The sequence below is a fragment of the Oncorhynchus keta genome, chromosome 21 (assembly GCF_023373465.1).
Source record: "Oncorhynchus keta strain PuntledgeMale-10-30-2019 chromosome 21, Oket_V2, whole genome shotgun sequence".
NCBI classification, from domain to species: domain Eukaryota; kingdom Metazoa; phylum Chordata; class Actinopteri; order Salmoniformes; family Salmonidae; genus Oncorhynchus; species Oncorhynchus keta.
Genome location: NC_068441.1, coordinates 58,302,372 through 58,327,617, shown reverse-complemented (window position 1 = coordinate 58,327,617; position 25,246 = coordinate 58,302,372). Strand labels below are relative to the sequence as shown.

General features: G+C 43.5%; 1 protein-coding gene across 1 annotated transcript in view; it reads right to left on the bottom strand.

Annotated features, from left to right (window-relative positions):
- Positions 1-25,246, bottom strand: part of phf2 (PHD finger protein 2) — a 207,560-nt gene that overhangs the window by 120,177 nt on the left and 62,137 nt on the right. The window contains exons 6-9 of the mRNA XM_052474590.1: positions 15,518-15,704; positions 13,439-13,601; positions 1,902-1,989; positions 1,640-1,746 (exon numbers count right to left, since the gene is read on the bottom strand). Of these exons, the coding sequence (XP_052330550.1) occupies positions 1,640-1,746; positions 1,902-1,989; positions 13,439-13,601; positions 15,518-15,704 (545 nt within the window). The remainder of the gene's footprint in view (positions 1-1,639; positions 1,747-1,901; positions 1,990-13,438; positions 13,602-15,517; positions 15,705-25,246) is intronic.

The window sequence follows — 25,246 nt, the reverse complement described above, 5'->3', positions numbered from 1 at the left end:
GTATTGAAACCAAATAGTCGTGTATTGAAAACCAAATAGTCGTGTATTGAAACCAAATAGTTGTGTATTGAAACCAAATAGTCGAGATTGAAACCAAGTAGTCGTGTATTGAAACCAAGTAGTCGTGTATTGAAAACCAAACAGTCGTGATTGAAACCAAATAGTCGAGTATTGAAACCAAGTAGTCGTGTATTGAAACCAAATAGTCGTGTATTGAAACCAAGTAGTCGTGATTGAAACCAAATAGTTGTGATTGAAACCAAATAGTTGTGTATTGAAACCAAATAGTTGTGTATTGAAACCAAATAGTTGTGTATTGAAAACCAAATAGTCATGTATTGAAACCAAATAGTTGTGTATTGAAAACCAAATAGTCATGTATTGAAACCAAATAGTTGTGTATTGAAACCAAATAGTTGTGTATTGAAACCAAATAGTTGTGTATTGAAACCAAATAGTCGTGTATTGAAACCAAATAGTTGTGTATTGAAAACCAAATAGTCATGTATTGAAACCAAATAGTTGTGTATTGAAAACCAAATAGTCATGTATTGAAACCAAATAGTTGTGTATTGAAACCAAATAGTTGTGTATTGAAACCAAATAGTTGTGTATTGAAACCAAACAGTCGTGTATTGAAAACCAAATAGTCATGTATTGAAACCAAATAGTTGTGTATTGAAACCAAATAGTTGTGTATTGAAACCAAATAGTTGTGTATTGAAACCAAATGACTGTAATGAAACCAAATAGTTGTGATTGAAACCAAATAGTCTGTATTGAAACCAAATAGTTGTGTATTGAAACCAAATAGTCGCTATTGAAACCAAATAGTTGTGTATTGAAACCAAATAGTTGTGTATTGAAAACCAAATAGTCGTGTATTGAAACCAAATAGTCGTGTATTGAAACCAAATAGTTGTGTATTGAAACCAAATAGTTGTGTATTGAAAACCAAATAGTCGTGTATTGAAACCAAATAGTTGTGTATTGAAAACCAAATAGTCGTGTATTGAAACCAAATAGTCGTGTATTGAAACCAAGTAGTCGTGTATTGAAACCAAATAGTTGTGTATTGAAACCAAATAGTCATGTATTGAAACCAAATAGTTGTGTATTGAAACCAAGTAGTCGTGTATTGAAACCAAATAGTTGTGTATTGAAACCAAATAGTTGTGTATTGAAACCAAGTAGTCGTGTATTGAAACCAAATAGTTGTGTATTGAAACCAAATAGTCGTGTATTGAAACCAAATAGTCGTGTATTGAAACCAAATAGTTGTGTATTGAAACCAAGTAGTCTTGTAAGTCGCTCTGGATAAGAGCGTCTGCTAAATGACTTAAATGTAAATGTAAATGTATTGAAACCAAGTAGTCGTGTATTGAAAACCAAATAGTACAAGCAGCTATGAGGTGAACCTTAGATAGTCATGGAGTTAAAACCAGACAGACATGAAGTTAAAACCAGACAGAAATGAAGTTAAAACCAGACAGAAATTAAGTTAAAACCAGACAGACATGAAGTTAAAACCAGACAGAAATTAAGTTAAAACCAGACAGAAATTAAGTTAAAACCAGACAGAAATTAAGTTAAAACCAGACAGACGTGAAGTGGGAAAGTTATAAAATAAATAGTGTACCTTTAAATCTCTCCAGCAGGTGTCGTCCCACGTACCAGCAGGCAGTCTCAAAGTTGGGGAACGGAGTCAGGCAATTCACCTTGAGACGCTTCTCCACCTCGTACGCTCTGGGAGGGGGAGAGGACGACACAAAGAGATGGAAAATAACTTAAACTATGTGCTTTACCTGGGAGATAAACGTTGTGACCTCACAGCTGAAGGTTTTGTCTCATCTGTTAAAGTGGAGAGTCCACCTCCTCATTGAAACTAGTGATGTTCTCACCTCATCTGCATCTCAACACTCAGGTTGTGGACAAAGTGTCCAGAAAACGCCAGAGTGTCCACTGGAGTCAGAACTGCATTGATCCAACCTGGAAACAGACACATTATATACACATTATATACACAGTATATACACAGTATATACACACATTATATACACATTATACACACATTATATACACATTATATACACATTATATACACATTATATACACATTATATACACATTATATACACATTATATACACAGTATATACACATTATATACACATTATATACACAGTATATACACATTATATACACATTATATACACATTATATACACATTATATACACATTATATACACATTATATACACAGTATATACACATTATATACACATTATATACACATTATATACACATTATATACACATTATATACACATTATACACAGTATATACACATATATTATATACACATTATATACACATTATATACACATTATATACACATTATATACACATTATACACATTATATACACATTATATACACATTATATACACATTATATACACATTATATACACAGTATATACACATTATATACACATTATATACACATTATATACACATTATATACACATTATATACACATTATATACACATTATATAATATAATATATGATCCAACCTGGGACCAGAACACATTATATACACAGTATATACACAGTATATACACACATTATATAATATAATATATGATCCAACCTGGGACCAGAACACATTATATACACAGTATATACACATTATATACACAGTATATACACATTATATAATATAATATATGATCCAACCTGGGACCAGAACACATTATATACACAGTATATACACAGTATATACACATTATATACACACATTATATAATATAATATATGATCCAACCTGGGACCAGAACACATTATATACACATTATATAGACACATTATATAGACACATTATATACACACATTATATACACATTATATACACACATTATATACACATTATATACACACATTCTCACCCCCCTTTAAGATTTAGATGCACTATTGTAAAGTGGCTGTTCCACTGGATGTCATAAGGTGAATGCACCAATTTGTAAGTCGCTCTGGATAAGAGCGTCTGCTAAATGACTTAAATGTAATGTAAAATATAATATATCATCCAACCTGGGACCAGAACACATTATATACACACATTATATACACACATTATATACACACATTATATACACACCAACACATTATATACACACATTATATACACACATTATATACACACATTATATACACACATTATATACACACAACACATTATATACACACATTATATACACACATTATATACACACCAACACCCAACACATTATATACACACCAACACATTATATACACACCAACACATTATATACACACATTATATACACACCAACACATTATATACACACATTATATACACACCAACACATTATATACACACATTATATACACACCAACACATTATATACACACCAACACATTATATACACACCAACACATTATATACACACCAACACATTATATACACACCAACACATTATATACACATTATATACACACCAACACATTATATACACATTATATACACACCAACACATTATATACACACATTATATACACACCAACACATTATATACACACCAACACATTATATACACACCAACATATTATATACACACCAACACATTATATACACACCAACACATTATATACACATTATATACACACCAACACCCAACACATTATATACACACCAACACATTATATACACACATTATATACACACCAACACATTACATACACACCAACACCCAACACATTATATACACACCAACACATTATATACACACATTACATACACACCAACACATTATATACACACATTATATACACACCAACACATTATATACACACATTATATACACACCAACACATTATATACACACATTATATACACACCAACACATTATATACACACCAACACATTATATACACACATTATATACACACCAACACATTATATACACACCAACACATTATATACACACCAACACATTATATACACACCAACACACTATATACACACCAACACATTATATACACACCAACACATTATATACACACATTATATACACACCAACACATTATATACACACATTATATACACACCAACACATTATATACACACATTATATACACACCAACACCCAACACATTATATATACACATTATATACACACATTATATACACACATTATATACACACCAACACATTATATACACACATTATATACACACATTATATACACACCAACACATTATATACACACATTATATACACACATTATATACACACCAACACATTATATACACACCAACACATTACATACACACCAACACATTATATACACACCAACACATTATATACACACCAACACATTATATACACACCAACACATTATATACACACCAACACATTATATACACACCAACACATTATATACACACCAACACATTACATACACACCAACACATTATATACACACCAACACATTACATACACACCACCACATTATATACACACCAACACATTATATACACACCAACACATTATATACACACCAACACATTACATACACACCAACACATTACATACACACCAACACATTATATACACACCAACACATTACATACACACCAACACATTACATACACACCAACACATTATATACACACCACCACATGACACACACCAACACATTACATACACACCAACACATTATATACACACCAACACATTATATACACACCAACACATTATATACACACCAACACATGACACACACCAACACATTACACACACCAACACATTATATACACACATTATATACACACCAACACATTATATACACACCAACACATTATATACACACATTATATACACACATTATATACACACCAACACATTATATACACACCAACACATTATATACACACATTATATACACACATTATATACACACCAACACATTATATACACACCAACACATTATATACACACATTATATACACACATTATATACACACCAACACCCAACACATTATATACACACCAACACATTATATACACACATTATATACACACATTATATACACACATTATATACACACCAACACCCAACACATTATATATACACATTATATACACACATTATATACACACATTATATACACACCAACACATTATATACACACCAACACATTATATACACACATTATATACACACCAACACATTATATACACACATTATATACACACATTATATACACACATTATATACACACCAACACCCAACACATTATATACACACCAACACATTATATACACACATTATATACACACCAACACCCAACACATTATATACACACATTATATACACACATTATATACACACATTATATACACACCAACACCCAACACATTATATACACACCAACACATTATATACACACCAACACATTATATACACACATTATATACACACCAACACATTATATACACACATTATATACACACCAACACATTATATACACACCAACACATTATATACACACCAACACATTATATACACACATTATATACACACCAACACATTATATACACACATTATATACACACCAACACATTATATACACACCAACACATTATATACACACATTATATACACACCAACACATTATATACACACCAACACATTATATACACACATAATATACACACCAACACATTATATACACACCAACAAATTATATACACACCAACACATTATATACACATTATATACACACCAACACATTATATACACATTATATACACACCAACACATTATATACACATTATATACACACCAACACCCAACACATTGTATACACACCAACACATTATATACACACATTATATACACACCAACACATTATATACACACATTATATACACACCAACACATTATATACACACTAACACCCAACACATTATATACACACCAACACATTATATACACACATTACATACACACCAACACATTATATACACACCAACACATTATATACACACATTATATACACACCAACACATTACATACACACCAACACCCAACACATTATATACACACCAACACATTATATACACACATTATATACACACCAACACATTATATACACACATTATATACACACCAACACATTATATACACACATTATATACACACCAACACATTATATACACACCAACACATTATATACACACATTATATACACACCAACACATTATATACACACCAACACATTATATACACACCAACACATTATATACACACATTATACACACATTATATACACATTGTATACACACATTATACACACATTATATACACACCAACACATTAAATACACACATTCTATACACACCACCACATTACATACACACCAACACATTATATACACACATTATATACACACCACCACATTATATACACACCAACACATTATATACACACCAACACATTATATACACACCAACACATTATATACACACCAACACATTATATACACACCAACACATTATATACACACCAACACATTATATACACACCAACACATTATATACACACCAACACATTATATACACACCAACACATTATATACACACCAACACATTACATACACACATTATATACACACCAACACATTATATACACACCACCACATTATATACACACCAACACATTATACACACACCAACACATTATATACACACCAACACATTATATACACACCAACACATTACATACACACATTATATACACACCACCACATTATATACACACCAACACATTATATACACACCAACACATTATATACACACCAACACATTACATACACACCAACACATTATATACACACCAACACATTACATACACACCAACACATTATATACACACATTATATACACACCAACACATTATATACACACCAACACATTATATACACACATTATATACACACCAACACATTATATACACACCAACACATTATATACACACATTATATACACACCAACACATTATATACACACATTATATACACACCAACACATTATATACACACCAACACATTACATACACACCAACACATTATATACACACCAACACATTATATACACACATTATATACACACCAACACATTATATACACACCAACACATTATATACACACCACCACATTATATACACACCAACACATTATATACACACATTATATACACACCAACACATTATATACACACATTATATACACACCACCACATTATATACACACCAACACATTATATACACACATTATATACACACCACCACATGACATTACATACACACCAACACATTATATACACACCAACACATTATATACACACCAACACATTATATACACACCACCACATTATATACACACCAACACATTATATACACACCAACACATTATATACACACCAACACATTATATACACACCACCACATGATACACACCAACACATTACATACACACCAACACATTATATACACACCAACACATTATATACACACATTATATACACACCAACACATTATATACACACCAACACATTACACACACCAACACATTATATACACACCAACACATTATATACACACCAACACATTATATACACACCAACACATTACATACACACCACCACATTATATACACACCAACACATTATATACACACCAACACATTATATACACACCAACACATTATATACACACCAACACATTATATACACACCAACACATTATATACACACCAACACATTACATACACACCAACACATTATATACACACCAACACATTATATACACACCAACACATTATATACACACCAACACATTATATACACACCAACACATTATATACACACCAACACATTATATACACACCAACACATTATATACACACCAACACATTATATACACACCAACACATTATATACACACCAACACATTATATACACACCAACACATTACATACACACCAACACATTATATACACACCAACACATTATATACACACCAACACATTATATACACACCAACACATTATATACACACCAACACATTATATACACACCAACACATTATATACACACCAACACATTATATACACACTACTTCAGAGTGCACTAACCTGATGGTCCCTACTTCAGAGTGCACTAACCTGATGGTCCCTACTTCAGAGTGCACTAACCTGATGGTATGAATAGGGTCTGTCCCTACTTCAGAGTGCACTAACCTGATGGTCCCTACTTCAGAGTGCACTAACCTGATGGTCCCTACTTCAGAGTGCACTAACCTGATGGTATGAATAGGGTCTGTCCCTACTTCAGAGTACACTAACCTGATGGTCCCTACTTCAGAGTGCACTAACCTGATGGTCCCTACTTCAGAGTGCACTAACCTGATGGTATGAATAGGGTCTGTCCCTACTTCAGAGTGCACTAACCTGATGGTCCCTACTTCAGAGTGCACTAACCTGATGGTCCCTACTTCAGAGTGCACTAACCTGATGGTATGAATAGGGTCTGTCCCTGCTTCAGAGTACACTAACCTGATGGTCCCTACTTCAGAGTACACTAACCTGATGGTATGAATAGGGTCTGTCCCTACTTCAGAGTACACTAACCTGATGGTATGAATAGGGTCTGTCCCTACTTCAGAGTACACTAACCTGATGGTCCCTACTTCAGAGTACACTAACCTGATGGTCCCTACTTCAGAGTGCACTAACCTGATGGTCCCTACTTCAGAGTACACTAACCTGATGGTCCCTACTTCAGAGTACACTAACCTGATGGTATGAATAGGGTCTGTCCCTGCTTCAGAGTGCACTAACCTGATGGTATGAATAGGGTCTGTCCCTACTTCAGAGTACACTAACCTGATGGTCCCTACTTCAGAGTGCACTAACCTGATGGTCCCTACTTCAGAGTACACTAACCTGATGGTCCCTACTTCAGAGTGCACTAACCTGATGGTATGAATAGGGTCTGTCCCTGCTTCAGAGTACACTAACCTGATGGTCCCTACTTCAGAGTGCACTAACCTGATGGTATGAATAGGGTCTGTCCCTACTTCAGAGTACACTAACCTGATGGTATGAATAGGGTCTGTCCCTACTTCAGAGTGCACTAACCTGATGGTATGAATAGGGTCTGTCCCTACTTCAGAGTGCACTAACCTGATGGTCCCTACTTCAGAGTACACTAACCTGATGGTATGAATAGGGTCTGTCCCTGCTTCAGAGTGCACTAACCTGATGGTATGAATAGGGTCTGTCCCTACTTCAGAGTACACTAACCTGATGGTCCCTACTTCAGAGTGCACTAACCTGATGGTATGAATAGGGTCTGTCCCTGCTTCAGAGTGCACTAACCTGATGGTCCCTACTTCAGAGTGCACTAACCTGATGGTATGAATAGGGTCTGTCCCTGCTTCAGAGTACACTAACCTGATGGTCCCTACTTCAGAGTGCACTAACCTGATGGTATGAATAGGGTCTGTCCCTACTTCAGAGTACACTAACCTGATGGTCCCTACTTCAGAGTGCACTAACCTGATGGTCCCTACTTCAGAGTGCACTAACCTGATGGTATGAATAGGGTCTGTCCCTGCTTCAGAGTGCACTAACCTGATGGTCCCTACTTCAGAGTACACTAACCTGATGGTATGAATAGGGTCTGTCCCTACTTCAGAGTGCACTAACCTGATGGTCCCTGCTTCAGAGTGCACTAACCTGATGGTATGAATAGGGTATGTTCCTACTTCAGAGTGCACTAACCTGATGGTCCCTACTTCAGAGTGCACTAACCTGATGGTCCCTACTTCAGAGTACACTAACCTGATGGTCCCTACTTCAGAGTACACTAACCTGATGGTCCCTACTTCAGAGTACACTAACCTGATGGTATGAATAGGGTCTGTCCCTACTTCAGAGTGCACTAACCTGATGGTCCCTGCTTCAGAGTGCACTAACCTGATGGTCCCTGCTTCAGAGTGCACTAACCTGATGGTCCCTACTTCAGAGTACACTAACCTGATGGTATGAATAGGGTCTGTCCCTACTTCAGAGTGCACTAACCTGATGGTCCCTGCTTCAGAGTACACTAACCTGATGGTCCCTACTTCAGAGTGCACTAACCTGATGGTATGAATAGGGTCTGTCCCTACTTCAGAGTGCACTAACCTGATGGTCCCTGCTTCAGAGTGCACTAACCTGATGGTCCCTACTTCAGAGTGCACTAACCTGATGGTATGAATAGGGTCTGTCCCTACTTCAGAGTGCACTAACCTGATGGTATGAATAGGGTCTGTCCCTACTTCAGAGTGCACTAACCTGATGGTCCCTACTACTTCAGAGTGCACTAACCTGATGGTATGAATAGGGTCTGTCCCTGCTTCAGAGTGCACTAACCTGATGGTCCCTACTTCAGAGTGCACTAACCTGATGGTCCCTACTTCAGAGTGCACTAACCTGATGGTCCCTACTTCAGAGTACACTAACCTGATGGTATGAATAGGGTCTGTCCCTGCTTCAGAGTACACTAACCTGATGGTATGAATAGGGTCTGTCCCTACTTCAGAGTGCACTAACCTGATGGTCCCTACTTCAGAGTGCACTAACCTGATGGTATGAATAGGGTCTGTCCCTACTTCAGAGTGCACTAACCTGATGGTCCCTACTTCAGAGTGCACTAACCTGATGGTCCCTACTTCAGAGTGCACTAACCTGATGGTCCCTGCTTCAGAGTACACTAACCCGATGGTCCCTACTTCAGAGTGCACTAACCTGATGGTCCCTACTTCAGAGTGCACTAACCTGATGGTATGAATAGGGTCTGTTCCTACTTCAGAGTACACTAACCTGATGGTCCCTACTTCAGAGTGCACTAACCTGATGGTCCCTACTTCAGAGTGCACTAACCTGATGGTCCCTACTTCAGAGTGCACTAACCTGATGGTCCCTACTTCAGAGTGCACTAACCTGATGGTATGAATAGGGTCTGTCCCTACTTCAGAGTGCACTAACCTGATGGTCCCTGCTTCAGAGTGCACTAACCTGATGGTCCCTACTTCAGAGTGCACTAACCTGATGGTATGAATAGGGTCTGTCCCTACTTCAGAGTGCACTAACCTGATGGTCCCTACTTCAGAGTGCACTAACCTGATGGTATGAATAGGGTCTGTCCCTGCTTCAGAGTGCACTAACCTGATGGTCCCTACTTCAGAGTGCACTAACCTGATGGTCCCTACTTCAGAGTGCACTAACCTGATGGTCCCTACTTCAGAGTACACTAACCTGATGGTATGAATAGGGTCTGTCCCTGCTTCAGAGTACACTAACCTGATGGTATGAATAGGGTCTGTCCCTACTTCAGAGTGCACTAACCTGATGGTCCCTACTTCAGAGTGCACTAACCTGATGGTATGAATAGGGTCTGTCCCTACTTCAGAGTGCACTAACCTGATGGTCCCTACTTCAGAGTGCACTAACCTGATGGTCCCTACTTCAGAGTGCACTAACCTGATGGTCCCTGCTTCAGAGTACACTAACCCGATGGTCCCTACTTCAGAGTGCACTAACCTGATGGTCCCTACTTCAGAGTGCACTAACCTGATGGTATGAATAGGGTCTGTTCCTACTTCAGAGTACACTAACCTGATGGTCCCTACTTCAGAGTGCACTAACCTGATGGTCCCTACTTCAGAGTGCACTAACCTGATGGTCCCTACTTCAGAGTGCACTAACCTGATGGTCCCTACTTCAGAGTGCACTAACCTGATGGTATGAATAGGGTCTGTCCCTACTTCAGAGTGCACTAACCTGATGGTCCCTACTTCAGAGTGCACTAACCTGATGGTCCCTACTTCAGAGTGCACTAACCTGATGGTATGAATAGGGTCTGTCCCTACTTCAGAGTGCACTAACCTGATGGTATGAATAGGGTCTGTTCCTACTTCAGAGTACACTAACCTGATGGTCCCTACTTCAGAGTGCACTAACCTGATGGTATGAATAGGGTCTGTCCCTACTTCAGAGTGCACTAACCTGATGGTCCCTACTTCAGAGTGCACTAACCTGATGGTATGAATAGGGTCTGTCCCTACTTCAGAGTACACTAACCTGATGGTCCCTACTTCAGAGTGCACTAACCTGATGGTCCCTGCTTCAGAGTACACTAACCTGATGGTCCCTACTTCAGAGTGCACTAACCTGATGGTCCCTACTTCAGAGTGCACTAACCTGATGGTCCCTACTTCAGAGTACACTAACCTGATGGTCCCTACTTCAGAGTACACTAACCTGATGGTATGAATAGGGTCTGTCCCTACTTCAGAGTACACTAACCTGATGGTCCCTACTTCAGAGTGCACTAACCTGATGGTATGAATAGGGTCTGTCCCTACTTCAGAGTACACTAACCTGATGGTATGAATAGGGTCTGTCCCTACTTCAGAGTACACTAACCTGATGGTCCCTACTTCAGAGTGCACTAACCTGATGGTATGAATAGGGTCTGTCCCTACTTCAGAGTACACTAACCTGATGGTCCCTACTTCAGAGTACACTAACCTGATGGTCCCTACTTCAGAGTGCACTAACCTGATGGTCCCTACTTCAGAGTGCACTAACCTAATGGTCCCTACTTCAGAGTGCACTAACCTGATGGTCCCTACTTCAGAGTGCACTAACCTGATGGTCCCTACTTCAGAGTGCACTAACCTGATGGTATGAATAGGGTCTGTCCCTACTTCAGAGTGCACTAACCTGATGGTCCCTACTTCAGAGTGCACTAACCTGATGGTATGAATAGGGTCTGTCCCTACTTCAGAGTACACTAACCTGATGGTCCCTACTTCAGAGTGCACTAACCTGATGGTATGAATAGGGTCTGTCCCTGCTTCAGAGTACACTAACCTGATGGTCCCTGCTTCAGAGTGCACTAACCTGATGGTCCCTACTTCAGAGTACACTAACCTGATGGTCCCTGCTTCAGAGTGCACTAACCTGATGGTCCCTACTTCAGAGTGCACTAACCTGATGGTCCCTGCTTCAGAGTACACTAACCCGATGGTCCCTACTTCAGAGTGCACTAACCTGATGGTCCCTACTTCAGAGTGCACTAACCTGATGGTATGAATAGGGTCTGTCCCTACTTCAGAGTGCACTAACCTGATGGTCCCTACTTCAGAGTACACTAACCTGATGGTCCCTACTTCAGAGTACACTAACCTGATGGTCCCTACTTCAGAGTACACTAACCTGATGGTCCCTACTTCAGAGTGCACTAACCTGATGGTCCCTACTTCAGAGTGCACTAACCTGATGGTCCCTACTTCAGAGTGCACTAACCTGATGGTATGAATAGGGTCTGTCCCTGCTTCAGAGTGCACTTGTAACACTTGTCCACCTGGTCGGCGAAGAACATCTCAGTGTGATTGGCTGAGGACCTCCAGCGCTCGTACAACGATAGGTTAGCTGACGTGGGCTTGATCAGGAAGAAGATCTTCTCTCCCTGGAAACAACAACAACATCAGGACCAGTTTATCATTGGTTTGATTGTTTATGGTTAGACTCACGTAGTGCACTATATAGGGAATAGGGCCCTGGTCTAACGTAGTACACTATATAGGGAATAGGACTCTGGTCTATAGTAGTGCACTATATAGGGAATAGGACTCTGGTCTATAGTAGTGCACTATTAAGGGAATAGGGCTCTGGTCTAAAGTAGTGCACTATATAGGGAATAGGGCCCTGGTCTAAAGTAGTGCACTATATAGGGAATAGGGCTCTGGTCTAAAGTAGTACCACTATATAGGGAATAGGGCTCTGGTCTAAAGTAGTGCACTATATAGGGAATAGGGTCCTGGTCTAAAGTAGTGCACTATATAGGGAATAGGGCTCTGGTCTAAAGTAATACACTATATAGGGAATAGGGCTCTGGTCTAAAGTAGTGTACTATATAGGGAATAGGGCTCTGGTCTAAAGTAGTGTACTATATAGGGAATAGGGCCCTGGTCTAAAGTAGTGTACTATATAGGGAATAGGGCCCTGGTCTAAAGTAGTGCACTGTATAGGGAATAGGGCCCTGGTCTAAAGTAGTGTACTATATAGGGAATAGGGTCCTGGTCTAAAGTAGTGCACTATATAGGGAATAGGGCTCTGGTCTAAAGTAGTGCACTGTATAGGGAATAGGGTCCTGGTCTAAAGTAGTGCACTATGTAGGGAATAGGGCCCTGGTCTAAAGTAGTGCACTATATAGGGAATAGGGCCCTGGTCTAAAGTAGTGCACTATATAGGGAATAGGGCCCTGGTCTAAAGTAGTGCACTATATAGGGAATAGGGCCCTGGTCTAAAGTAGTACACTATATAGGGAATAGGGCCCTGGTCTAAAGTAGTGCACTATATAGGGAATAGGGCCCTGGTCTAAAGTAGTGCACTATATAGGGAATAGGGCTCTGGTCTAAAGTAGTACCACTATATAGGGAATAGGGCTCTGGTCTAAAGTAGTGCACTATATAGGGAATAGGGCCCTGGTCTAAAGTAGTGCACTATATAGGGAATAGGGTCCTGGTCTAAAGTAGTACACTATATAGGGAATAGGGCCCTGGTTTAAAGTAGTGCACTATATAGGGAATAGGGCCCTGGTCTAAAGTGGTGTACTATATAGGGAATAAGGCTCTGGTCTAAAGTAGTGCACTATATAGGGAATAGGGGCCTGGTCTAAAGTAGGGCACTATATAGGGAATAGGGCCCTGGTCTAAAGTAGGGCACTATATAGGGAATAGGGCCCTGGTTTAAAGTAGTGCACTATATAGGGAATAGGGTCCTGGTCTAAAGTAGTGCACTATATAGGGAATAGGGTCCTGGTCTAAAGTAGTGTACTATATAGGGAATAGGGCTCTGGTCTAAAGTAGTGCACTATATAGGGAATAGGGCCCTGGTCTAAAGTAGGGCACTATATAGGGAATAGGGCCCTGGTTTAAAGTAGTGCACTATATAGGGAATAGGGTCCTGGTCTAAAGTAGTGTACTATATAGGGAATAGGGTCCTGGTCATACTGGCTGCATGTTTTCTTGATCAATAAGGTGATTATTACATTACAGTACCTTAATAAAGTTAATTAATCAATAAGATGATTATTACATTACAGTACCTTAATAAAGTTAATTCATCAATAAGATGATTATTACATTACAGTACCTTAATAAAGTTAATTTATCAATAAGGTGATTATTACATTACAGTACCTTAATAAAGTTAATTTATCAATAAGGTGATTATTACATTACAGTACCTTAATAAAGTGAATTCATCAATAAGGTGATTATTACAGTACCTTAATAAAGTTAATTCATCAATAAGGTGATTATTACATTACAGTACCTTAATAAAGTGAATTTATCAATAAGGTGATTACTCGTGTCATACCTTGAGTACGTGGTACCATACGGAAGCCCCTCCACACTCGATGTGGAAGTCAGTGTAGCTGTCTTTAACACCGATCAGACAGTACTTAGTGACTTTAGGTTTCCCCAGGAGAGCATCGTCTGGCCAGTAGTTCTCTACCCACGACAACCTCCGCACAATCTGAGGGCTCTCCACTATACTGTCCATCCTGAGAGAGGTGTGAGAGAGAGAACCAAACAACCATGTCATGTAATGTTAGAAACATAATATTATATAAATAGATATGAGGGCTCTCCACTATACTGTCCATTCCAAAGACTACAATATAATCACAGACAGTTAGCTAGTGGGACAGACAGACAGTTAGCTAGTGGGACAGACAGACAGTTAGCTAGTGGGACAGACAGACAGTTAGCTAGTGGGACAGACAGACAGTTAGCTAGTGGGACAGACAGCCAGTTAGCTAGTGGGACAGACAGACAGTTAGCTAGTGGGACAGACAGACACAGACAGACAGACAGACAGACAGACAGACAGACAGACAGACAGTGGGATAGACAGACAGACAGACAGTCAGCTACTGGGACAGACAGACAGTTAGCTACTGGGATAGACAGACAGACAGACAGACAGTCAGCTACTGGGATAGACAGACAGACAGACAGTCAGCTACTGGGACAGACAGACAGTTAGCTACTGGGATAGACAGACAGACATACAGTCAGCTACTGGGACAGACAGACAGTTAGCTACTGGGACAGACAGACAGTCAGCTACTGGGACAGACAGACAGTCAGCTACTGGGACAGACAGACAGACAGTCAGCTACTGGGACAGACAGACAGTCAGCTACTGGGATAGACAGACAGACAGTCAGCTACTGGGACAGACAGACAGTCAGACAGACAGACAGTCAGCTACTGGGACAGACAGACAGTCAGCTACTGGGACAGACAGTCAGCTACTGGGACAGACAGACAGACAGTCAGCTACTGGGACAGACAGACAGACAGTCAGCTACTGGGACAGACAGACAGACAGTCAGCTACTGGGACAGACAGACAGTTCAGCTACTGGGACAGACAGACAGACAGTCAGCTACTGGGACAGACAGACAGTCAGACTGACAGACAGACAGTTAGCTACTGGGACAGACAGACAGACAGTTAGCTACTGGGACAGACAGACAGACAGTTAGCTACTGGGACAGACAGACAGACAGTTAGCTACTGGGACAGACAGACAGACAGACAGTTAGCTACTGGGACAGACAGACAGACAGACAGACAGCTACAGTCAGCTACTGACAGACAGACAGTTAGCTACTGGGACAGACAGACAGACAGTTAGCTAGGGACAGACAGACAGACAGTCAGCTACTGGGACAGACAGACAGTCAGCTACTGGGACAGACAGACAGTTAGACAGACAGACAGTTAGCTACTGACAGACAGACAGACAGACAGACAGTCAGCTACTGGGACAGACAGACAGACAGTCAGCTACTGGGATAGACAGACAGACAGTCAGCTACTGGGACAGACAGACAGTCAGCTACTGGGACAGACAGACAGACAGACAGACAGTCAGCTACTGGGACAGACAGACAGACAGACAGTCAGCTACTGGGACAGACAGACAGACAGTCAGCTACTGGGACAGACAGACAGACAGCTACTGGGACAGACAGACAGACAGTCAGCTACTGGGACAGACAGACAGTCAGCTACTGGGACAGACAGACAGACAGACAGTCAGCTACTGGGACAGACAGACAGACAGTCAGCTACTGGGACAGACAGACAGACAGTCAGCTACTGGGACAGACAGACAGTCAGCTACTGGGACAGACAGACAGACAGTCAGCTACTGGGACAGACAGACAGACAGTCAGCTACTGGGACAGACAGACAGACAGTCAGCTAGACAGACAGACAGACAGTCAGCTACTGGGACAGACAGACAGACAGTCAGCTACTGGGACAGACAGACAGACAGTCAGCTACTGGGACAGACAGACAGACAGACAGACAGACAGTCAGCTACTGGGACAGACAGACAGACAGTCAGCTACTGGGACAGACAGACAGACAGTCAGCTACTGGGACAGACAGACAGACAGACAGTCAGCTACTGGGACAGACAGACAGACAGTCAGCTACTGGGACAGACAGACAGACAGTCAGCTACTGGGACAGACAGACAGACAGTCAGCTACTGGGACAGACAGACAGACAGTCAGCTACTGGGACAGACAGACAGTCAGCTACTGGGACAGACAGACAGACAGTCAGCTACTGGGACAGACAGACAGACAGTCAGCTACTGGGACAGACAGACAGTCAGCTACTGGGACAGACAGACAGACAGTCAGCTACTGGGACAGACAGACAGTCAGCTACTGGGACAGACAGACAGACAGTCAGCTACTGGGACAGACAGACAGACAGTTAGCTACTGGGACAGACAGACAGACAGACAGTCAGCTACTGGGACAGACAGACAGACAGTCAGCTACTGGGACAGACAGACAGTCAGCTACTGGGACAGACAGCTACTGGGACAGACAGACAGACAGACAGCTACTGGGACAGACAGACAGACAGACAGTCACTACTGGGACAGACAGACAGTCAGCTACTGGGACAGACAGACAGACAGTCAGCTACTGGGACAGACAGACAGACAGTCAGCTACTGGGACAGACAGACAGACAGACAGTCAGATACTGGGACAGACAGACAGACAGACAGTCAGCTACTGGGACAGACAGACAGACAGTCAGCTAGTGGGACAGACAGACAGACAGTCAGCTACTGGGACAGACAGACAGTCAGCTACTGGGACAGACAGACAGACAGTCAGCTACTGGGACAGACAGACAGACAGACAGTCAGCTACTGGGACAGACAGACAGACAGCTACAGACAGCTACTGGGACAGACAGACAGACAGTCAGCTACTGGGACAGACAGACAGACAGTCAGCTACTGGGACAGACAGACAGACAGACAGACAGTCAGCTACTGGGACAGACAGACAGTCAGCTACTGGGACAGACAGACAGACAGACAGTCAGCTACTGGGACAGACAGACAGACAGTCAGCTACTGGGACAGACAGACAGACAGTCAGCTACTGGGACAGACAGACAGACAGACAGTCAGCTACTGGGACAGACAGACAGACAGTCAGCTACTGGGACAGACAGACAGACAGACAGACAGTCAGCTACTGGGACAGACAGACAGACAGACAGTCAGCTACTGGGACAGACAGACAGACAGACAGTCAGCTACTGGGACAGACAGACAGACAGTCAGCTACTGGGACAGACAGACAGACAGTCAGCTACTGGGACACTGGGACAGTCAGACTGGGACAGACAGACAGACAGTCAGCTACTGGGACAGACAGACAGACAGTCAGCTACTGGGACAGACAGACAGACAGTCAGCTACTGGGACAGACAGACAGACAGTCAGCTACTGGGACAGACAGACAGACAGTCAGCTAGGGACAGGACAGACAGACAGTCAGCTACTGGGACACAGACAGTCAGACAGACAGTCAGCTACTGGGACAGACAGACAGACAGACAGACAGACAGTCAGCTACTGGGACAGACAGACAGACAGTCAGCTACTGGGACAGACAGACAGACAGTCAGCTACTGGGACAGACAGACAGACAGTTAGCTACTGGGACAGACAGACAGACAGACAGTCAGCTACTGGGACAGACAGACAGACTACTGGGACAGACAGACAGTCAGCTACTGGGACAGACAGACAGACAGTCAGCTACTGGGACAGACAGACAGACAGTTAGCTACTGGGACAGACAGACAGACAGTCAGCTACTGGGACAGACAGACAGACAGTCAGCTACTGGGACAGACAGACAGACAGTCAGCTACTGGGACAGACAGACAGACAGTCAGCTACTGGGACAGACAGACAGACAGTCAGCTACTGGGACAGACAGACAGACAGACAGTCAGCTACTGGGACAGACAGACAGACAGTCAGCTACTGGGACAGACAGACAGACAGTTAGCTACTGGGACAGACAGACAGACAGTTAGCTACTGGGACAGACAGACAGACAGTTAGCTACTGGGACAGACAGACAGACAGACAGTCAGCTACTGGGACAGACAGACAGTCAGCTACTGGGACAGACAGACAGACAGTCAGCTACTGGGACAGACAGACAGTCAGCTACTGGGACAGACAGACAGACAGTCAGCTACTGGGACAGACAGACAGTCAGCTACTGGGACAGACAGACAGTCAGCTACTGGGACAGACAGACAGACAGTCAGCTACTGGGACAGACAGACAGACAGACAGTCAGCTACTGGGACAGACAGACAGACAGACAGTCAGCTACTGGGACAGACAGACAGACAGACAGTCAGCTACTGGGACAGACAGACAGTCAGCTACTGGGACAGACAGACAGACAGACAGACTAGACAGACAGCTACTGGGACAGACAGACAGACAGTCAGCTACTGGGACAGACAGACAGACAGTCAGCTACTGGGACAGACAGACAGACAGTCAGCTACTGGGACAGACAGACAGTCAGCTACTGGGACAGACAGACAGACAGTCAGCTACTGGGACAGACAGACAGACAGTCAGCTACTGGGACAGACAGACAGACAGTCAGCTACTGGGACAGACAGACAGTCAGCTACTGGGACAGACAGACAGACAGTCAGCTACTGGGACAGACAGACAGACAGTCAGCTACTGGGACAGACAGACAGACAGTCAGCTACTGGGACAGACAGACAGACAGACAGACAGACAGACAGTCAGCTACTGGGACAGACAGACAGACAGTCAGACAGACAGACAGTTAGCTACTGGGACAGACAGACAGACAGTCAGCTACTGGGACAGACAGACAGTCAGCTACTGGGACAGACAGACAGACAGTCAGCTACTGGGACAGACAGACAGACAGTTAGCTACTGGGACAGACAGACAGACAGTTAGCTACTGGGACAGACAGACAGACAGTTAGCTACTGGGACAGACAGACAGACAGTTAGCTACTGGGACAGACAGACAGACAGCTACTGGGACAGACAGACAGTCAGCTACTGGGACAGACAGACAGACAGTCAGCTACTGGGACAGACAGACAGACAGTCAGACTGGGATAGACAGACAGACAGTAGCTACTGGGACAGACAGACAGACAGACAGCTACTGGGACAGACAGACAGACAGACAGACAGTCAGACAGACAGTTAGCTACTGGGACAGACAGACAGACAGACAGCTACTGGGACAGACAGACAGACAGACAGCTACTGGGACAGACAGACAGGGACAGACAGACAGACAGACAGACAGACAGGGACAGACAGACAGACAGACAGACAGTCAGCTACTGGGACAGACAGACAGTCAGCTACTGGGACAGACAGACAGTCAGCTACTGGGACAGACAGACAGACAGTCAGCTACTGGGACAGACAGACAGACAGACAGTTAGCTACTGGGACAGACAGACAGACAGCTACTGACAGACAGACAGACAGTCAGCTACTGGGACAGACAGACAGACAGACAGCTACTGGGACAGACAGACAGACAGTCAGCTACTGGGACAGACAGACAGACAGACAGCTACTGGGACAGACAGACAGACAGACAGTCAGCTACTGACAGACAGACAGACAGTCAGCTACTGGGACAGACAGACAGACAGACAGTCAGACAGACAGACAGACAGACAGACAGACAGACATACAGACAGACAGACAGACAGACAGTTAGCTACTGGGACAGACAGACAGACAGTTAGCTAGACAGACAGACAGTCAGCTACTGGGACAGACAGACAGACAGACAGACAGACAGACAGACAGACAGACAGTTAGCTACTGGGACAGACAGACAGTCAGTCAGACAGACAGACAGACAGTTAGCTACTGGGACAGACAGACAGACAGACAGACAGACAGACAGACAGTTAGCTACTGGGACAGACAGACAGTCAGCTACTGACAGACAGACAGACAGTTAGCTACTGGGACAGACAGACAGACAGACAGACAGACAGTCAGCTACTGGGACAGACAGACAGTCAGCTACTGGGACAGACAGACAGACAGACAGACAGACAGACAGACAGACTACTGGGACAGACAGACAGACAGTTAGCTACTGGGACAGACAGACAGACAGACAGACAGACAGACAGACAGACAGTTAGCTACTGGGACAGACAGACAGTCAGCTACTGGGACAGACAGACAGTCAGCTACTGGGACAGACAGACAGACAGACAGACAGACAGACAGTTAGCTACTGGGACAGACAGACAGTCAGACAGACAGACAGACAGACAGACAGACAGTCAGCTACTGGGACAGACAGACAGACAGACAGACAGACAGACAGACAGACAGACAGTCAGCTACTGGGACAGACAGACAGACAGACAGTCAGCTACTGGGACAGACAGACAGACAGTCAGCTACTGGGGACAGACAGACAGACAGACTGGGACAGACAGACAGACAGCTACTGGGACAGACAGACAGACAGACAGACAGTCAGCTACTGGGACAGACAGACAGTCAGCTACTGGGACAGACAGACAGACAGACAGACAGACAGACAGCTACTGGGACAGACAGACAGACAGACAGACAGACAGACAGACAGTCAGCTACTGGGACAGACAGACAGACAGTCAGCTACTGGGACAGACAGACAGACAGTCAGCTACTGGGACAGACAGACAGACAGACAGACAGCTACTGGGACAGACAGACAGACAGACAGTCAGCTACTGGGACAGACAGACAGTCAGCTACTGGGACAGACAGACAGTCAGCTACTGGGACAGACAGACAGTCAGCTACTGGGACAGACAGACAGACAGACAGACAGACAGACAGACAGACAGTTAGCTACTGGGACAGACAGACAGTCAGACAGACAGACAGACAGTTAGCTACTGGGACAGACAGACAGACAGACAGACAGACAGACAGACAGTTAGCTACTGGGACAGACAGACAGTCAGCTACTGGGACAGACAGACAGACAGACAGACTAGGGACAGACAGACAGACTACTGGGACAGACAGACAGACAGACAGACAGTTAGCTACTGGGACAGACAGACAGTCAGCTACTGGGACAGACAGACAGTCAGCTACTGGGACAGACAGACAGACAGACAGACAGACAGACAGACAGACAGTTAGCTACTGGGACAGACAGACAGACAGACAGACAGACAGACAGACAGTTAGCAGACAGACAGTCAGCTACTGACAGACAGACAGTCAGCTACTGGGACAGACAGACAGACAGTCAGCTACTGGGACAGACAGACAGACAGTCAGCTACTGGGACAGACAGACAGACAGTCAGCTACTGGGACAGACAGACAGACAGACAGACAGACAGACAGACAGCTACTGGGACAGACAGACAGACAGACAGTCAGCTACTGGGACAGACAGACAGTCAGCTACTGGGACAGACAGACAGACAGACAGACAGACAGACAGACAGCTACTGGGACAGACAGACAGACAGACAGACAGACAGACAGACAGTCAGCTACTGGGACAGACAGACAGACAGTCAGCTACTGGGACAGACAGACAGACAGTCAGCTACTGGGACAGACAGACAGACAGACAGACAGCTACTGGGACAGACAGACAGACAGACAGTCAGCTACTGGGACAGACAGACAGACAGACAGACAGACAGACAGACAGTCAGCTACTGGGACAGACAGACAGACAGTCAGCTACTGACAGACAGACAGACAGACAGTCAGCTACTGGGACAGACAGACAGACAGACAGTCAGCTACTGGGACAGACAGACAGACAGACAGACAGACAGACAGACATTCAGCTACTGGGACAGACAGACAGACAGACAGACAGACAGACAGACAGCTACTGGGACAGACAGACAGACAGTCAGCTACTGGGACAGACAGACAGACAGACTACTGACAGACAGACAGACAGACAGTCAGCTACTGGGACAGACAGACAGACAGACAGACAGACAGACAGTCAGCTACTGGGACAGACAGACAGACAGACAGACAGAGCTACTGGGACAGACAGACAGACAGACAGACAGACAGACAGACAGTCAGCTACTGGGACAGACAGACAGACAGACAGACAGACAGACAGACAGTCAGCTACTGGGACAGACAGACAGACAGACAGACAGACAGACAGACAGTCAGCTACTGGGACAGACAGACAGACAGACAGACAGTCAGCTACTGGGACAGACAGACAGACAGACAGACAGACAGACAGACAGACAGACAGACAGACAGTCAGCTACTGGGACAGACAGACAGACAGACAGACAGCTACTGGGACAGACAGACAGACAGACAGTCAGCTACTGGGACAGACAGACAGACAGACAGACAGACAGACAGACAGACAGACAGCTACTGGGACAGACAGACAGACAGACAGACAGACAGACAGTCAGCTACTGGGACAGACAGACAGACAGACAGACAGACAGACAGACAGACAGCTACTGGGACAGACAGACAGACAGACAGACTGGGACAGACAGACAGTTAGCTACTGGGACAGACAGACAGTCAGACAGACAGACAGACAGACAGTCAGCTACTGGGACAGACAGACAGACAGACAGACAGACAGACAGACAGACAGACAGTTAGCTACTGGGACAGACAGACAGTCAGCTACTGGGACAGACAGACAGACAGTCAGCTACAGGACACAGACAGACAGACAGACAGACAGACAGCTAGCTACTGGGACAGACAGACAGACAGACAGACAGACAGACAGTCAGCTACTGGGACAGACAGACAGACAGACAGACAGACAGGGACAGACAGACAGACAGTTAGCTGGGACAGACAGACAGACAGACAGACAGACAGACAGTCAGCTACTGGGACAGACAGACAGACAGACAGCTACTGGGACAGACAGACAGACAGACAGACAGTCAGCTACTGGGACAGACAGACAGACAGACAGACAGACAGACAGACAGACAGACATACAGACAGACAGACATACAGACAGACAGACAGACAGACAGTTAGCTACTGGGACAGACAGACAGACAGACAGACAGACAGACAGACAGACAGACAGACAGTCAGCTACTGGGACAGACAGACAGACAGACAGACAGACAGACAGTTAGCTACAGACAGACAGTCAGCTACTGACAGACAGACAGACAGACAGTTAGCTACTGGGACAGACAGACAGACAGACAGACAGACAGACAGACAGTTAGCTACTGGGACAGACAGACAGTCAGCTACTGGGACAGACAGACAGTCAGCTACTGGGACAGACAGACAGTCAGCTACTGGGACAGACAGACAGACAGACAGACAGACAGACAGACAGACAGTTAGCTACTGGGACAGACAGACAGTCAGAGCAGACAGACAGACAGTTAGCTACTGGGACAGACAGACAGACAGACAGACAGACAGACAGACAGTAGCTACTGGGACAGACAGACAGTCAGCTACTGGGACAGACAGACAGACAGACACTGGGACAGACAGACAGACAGACAGCTACAGACAGACAGTTAGCTACTGGGACAGACAGACAGACAGACAGTTAGCTACTGGGACAGACAGACAGTCAGCAGACAGACAGACAGACAGACAGTCAACTACTGGGACAGACAGACAGACAGACAGACAGACAGACAG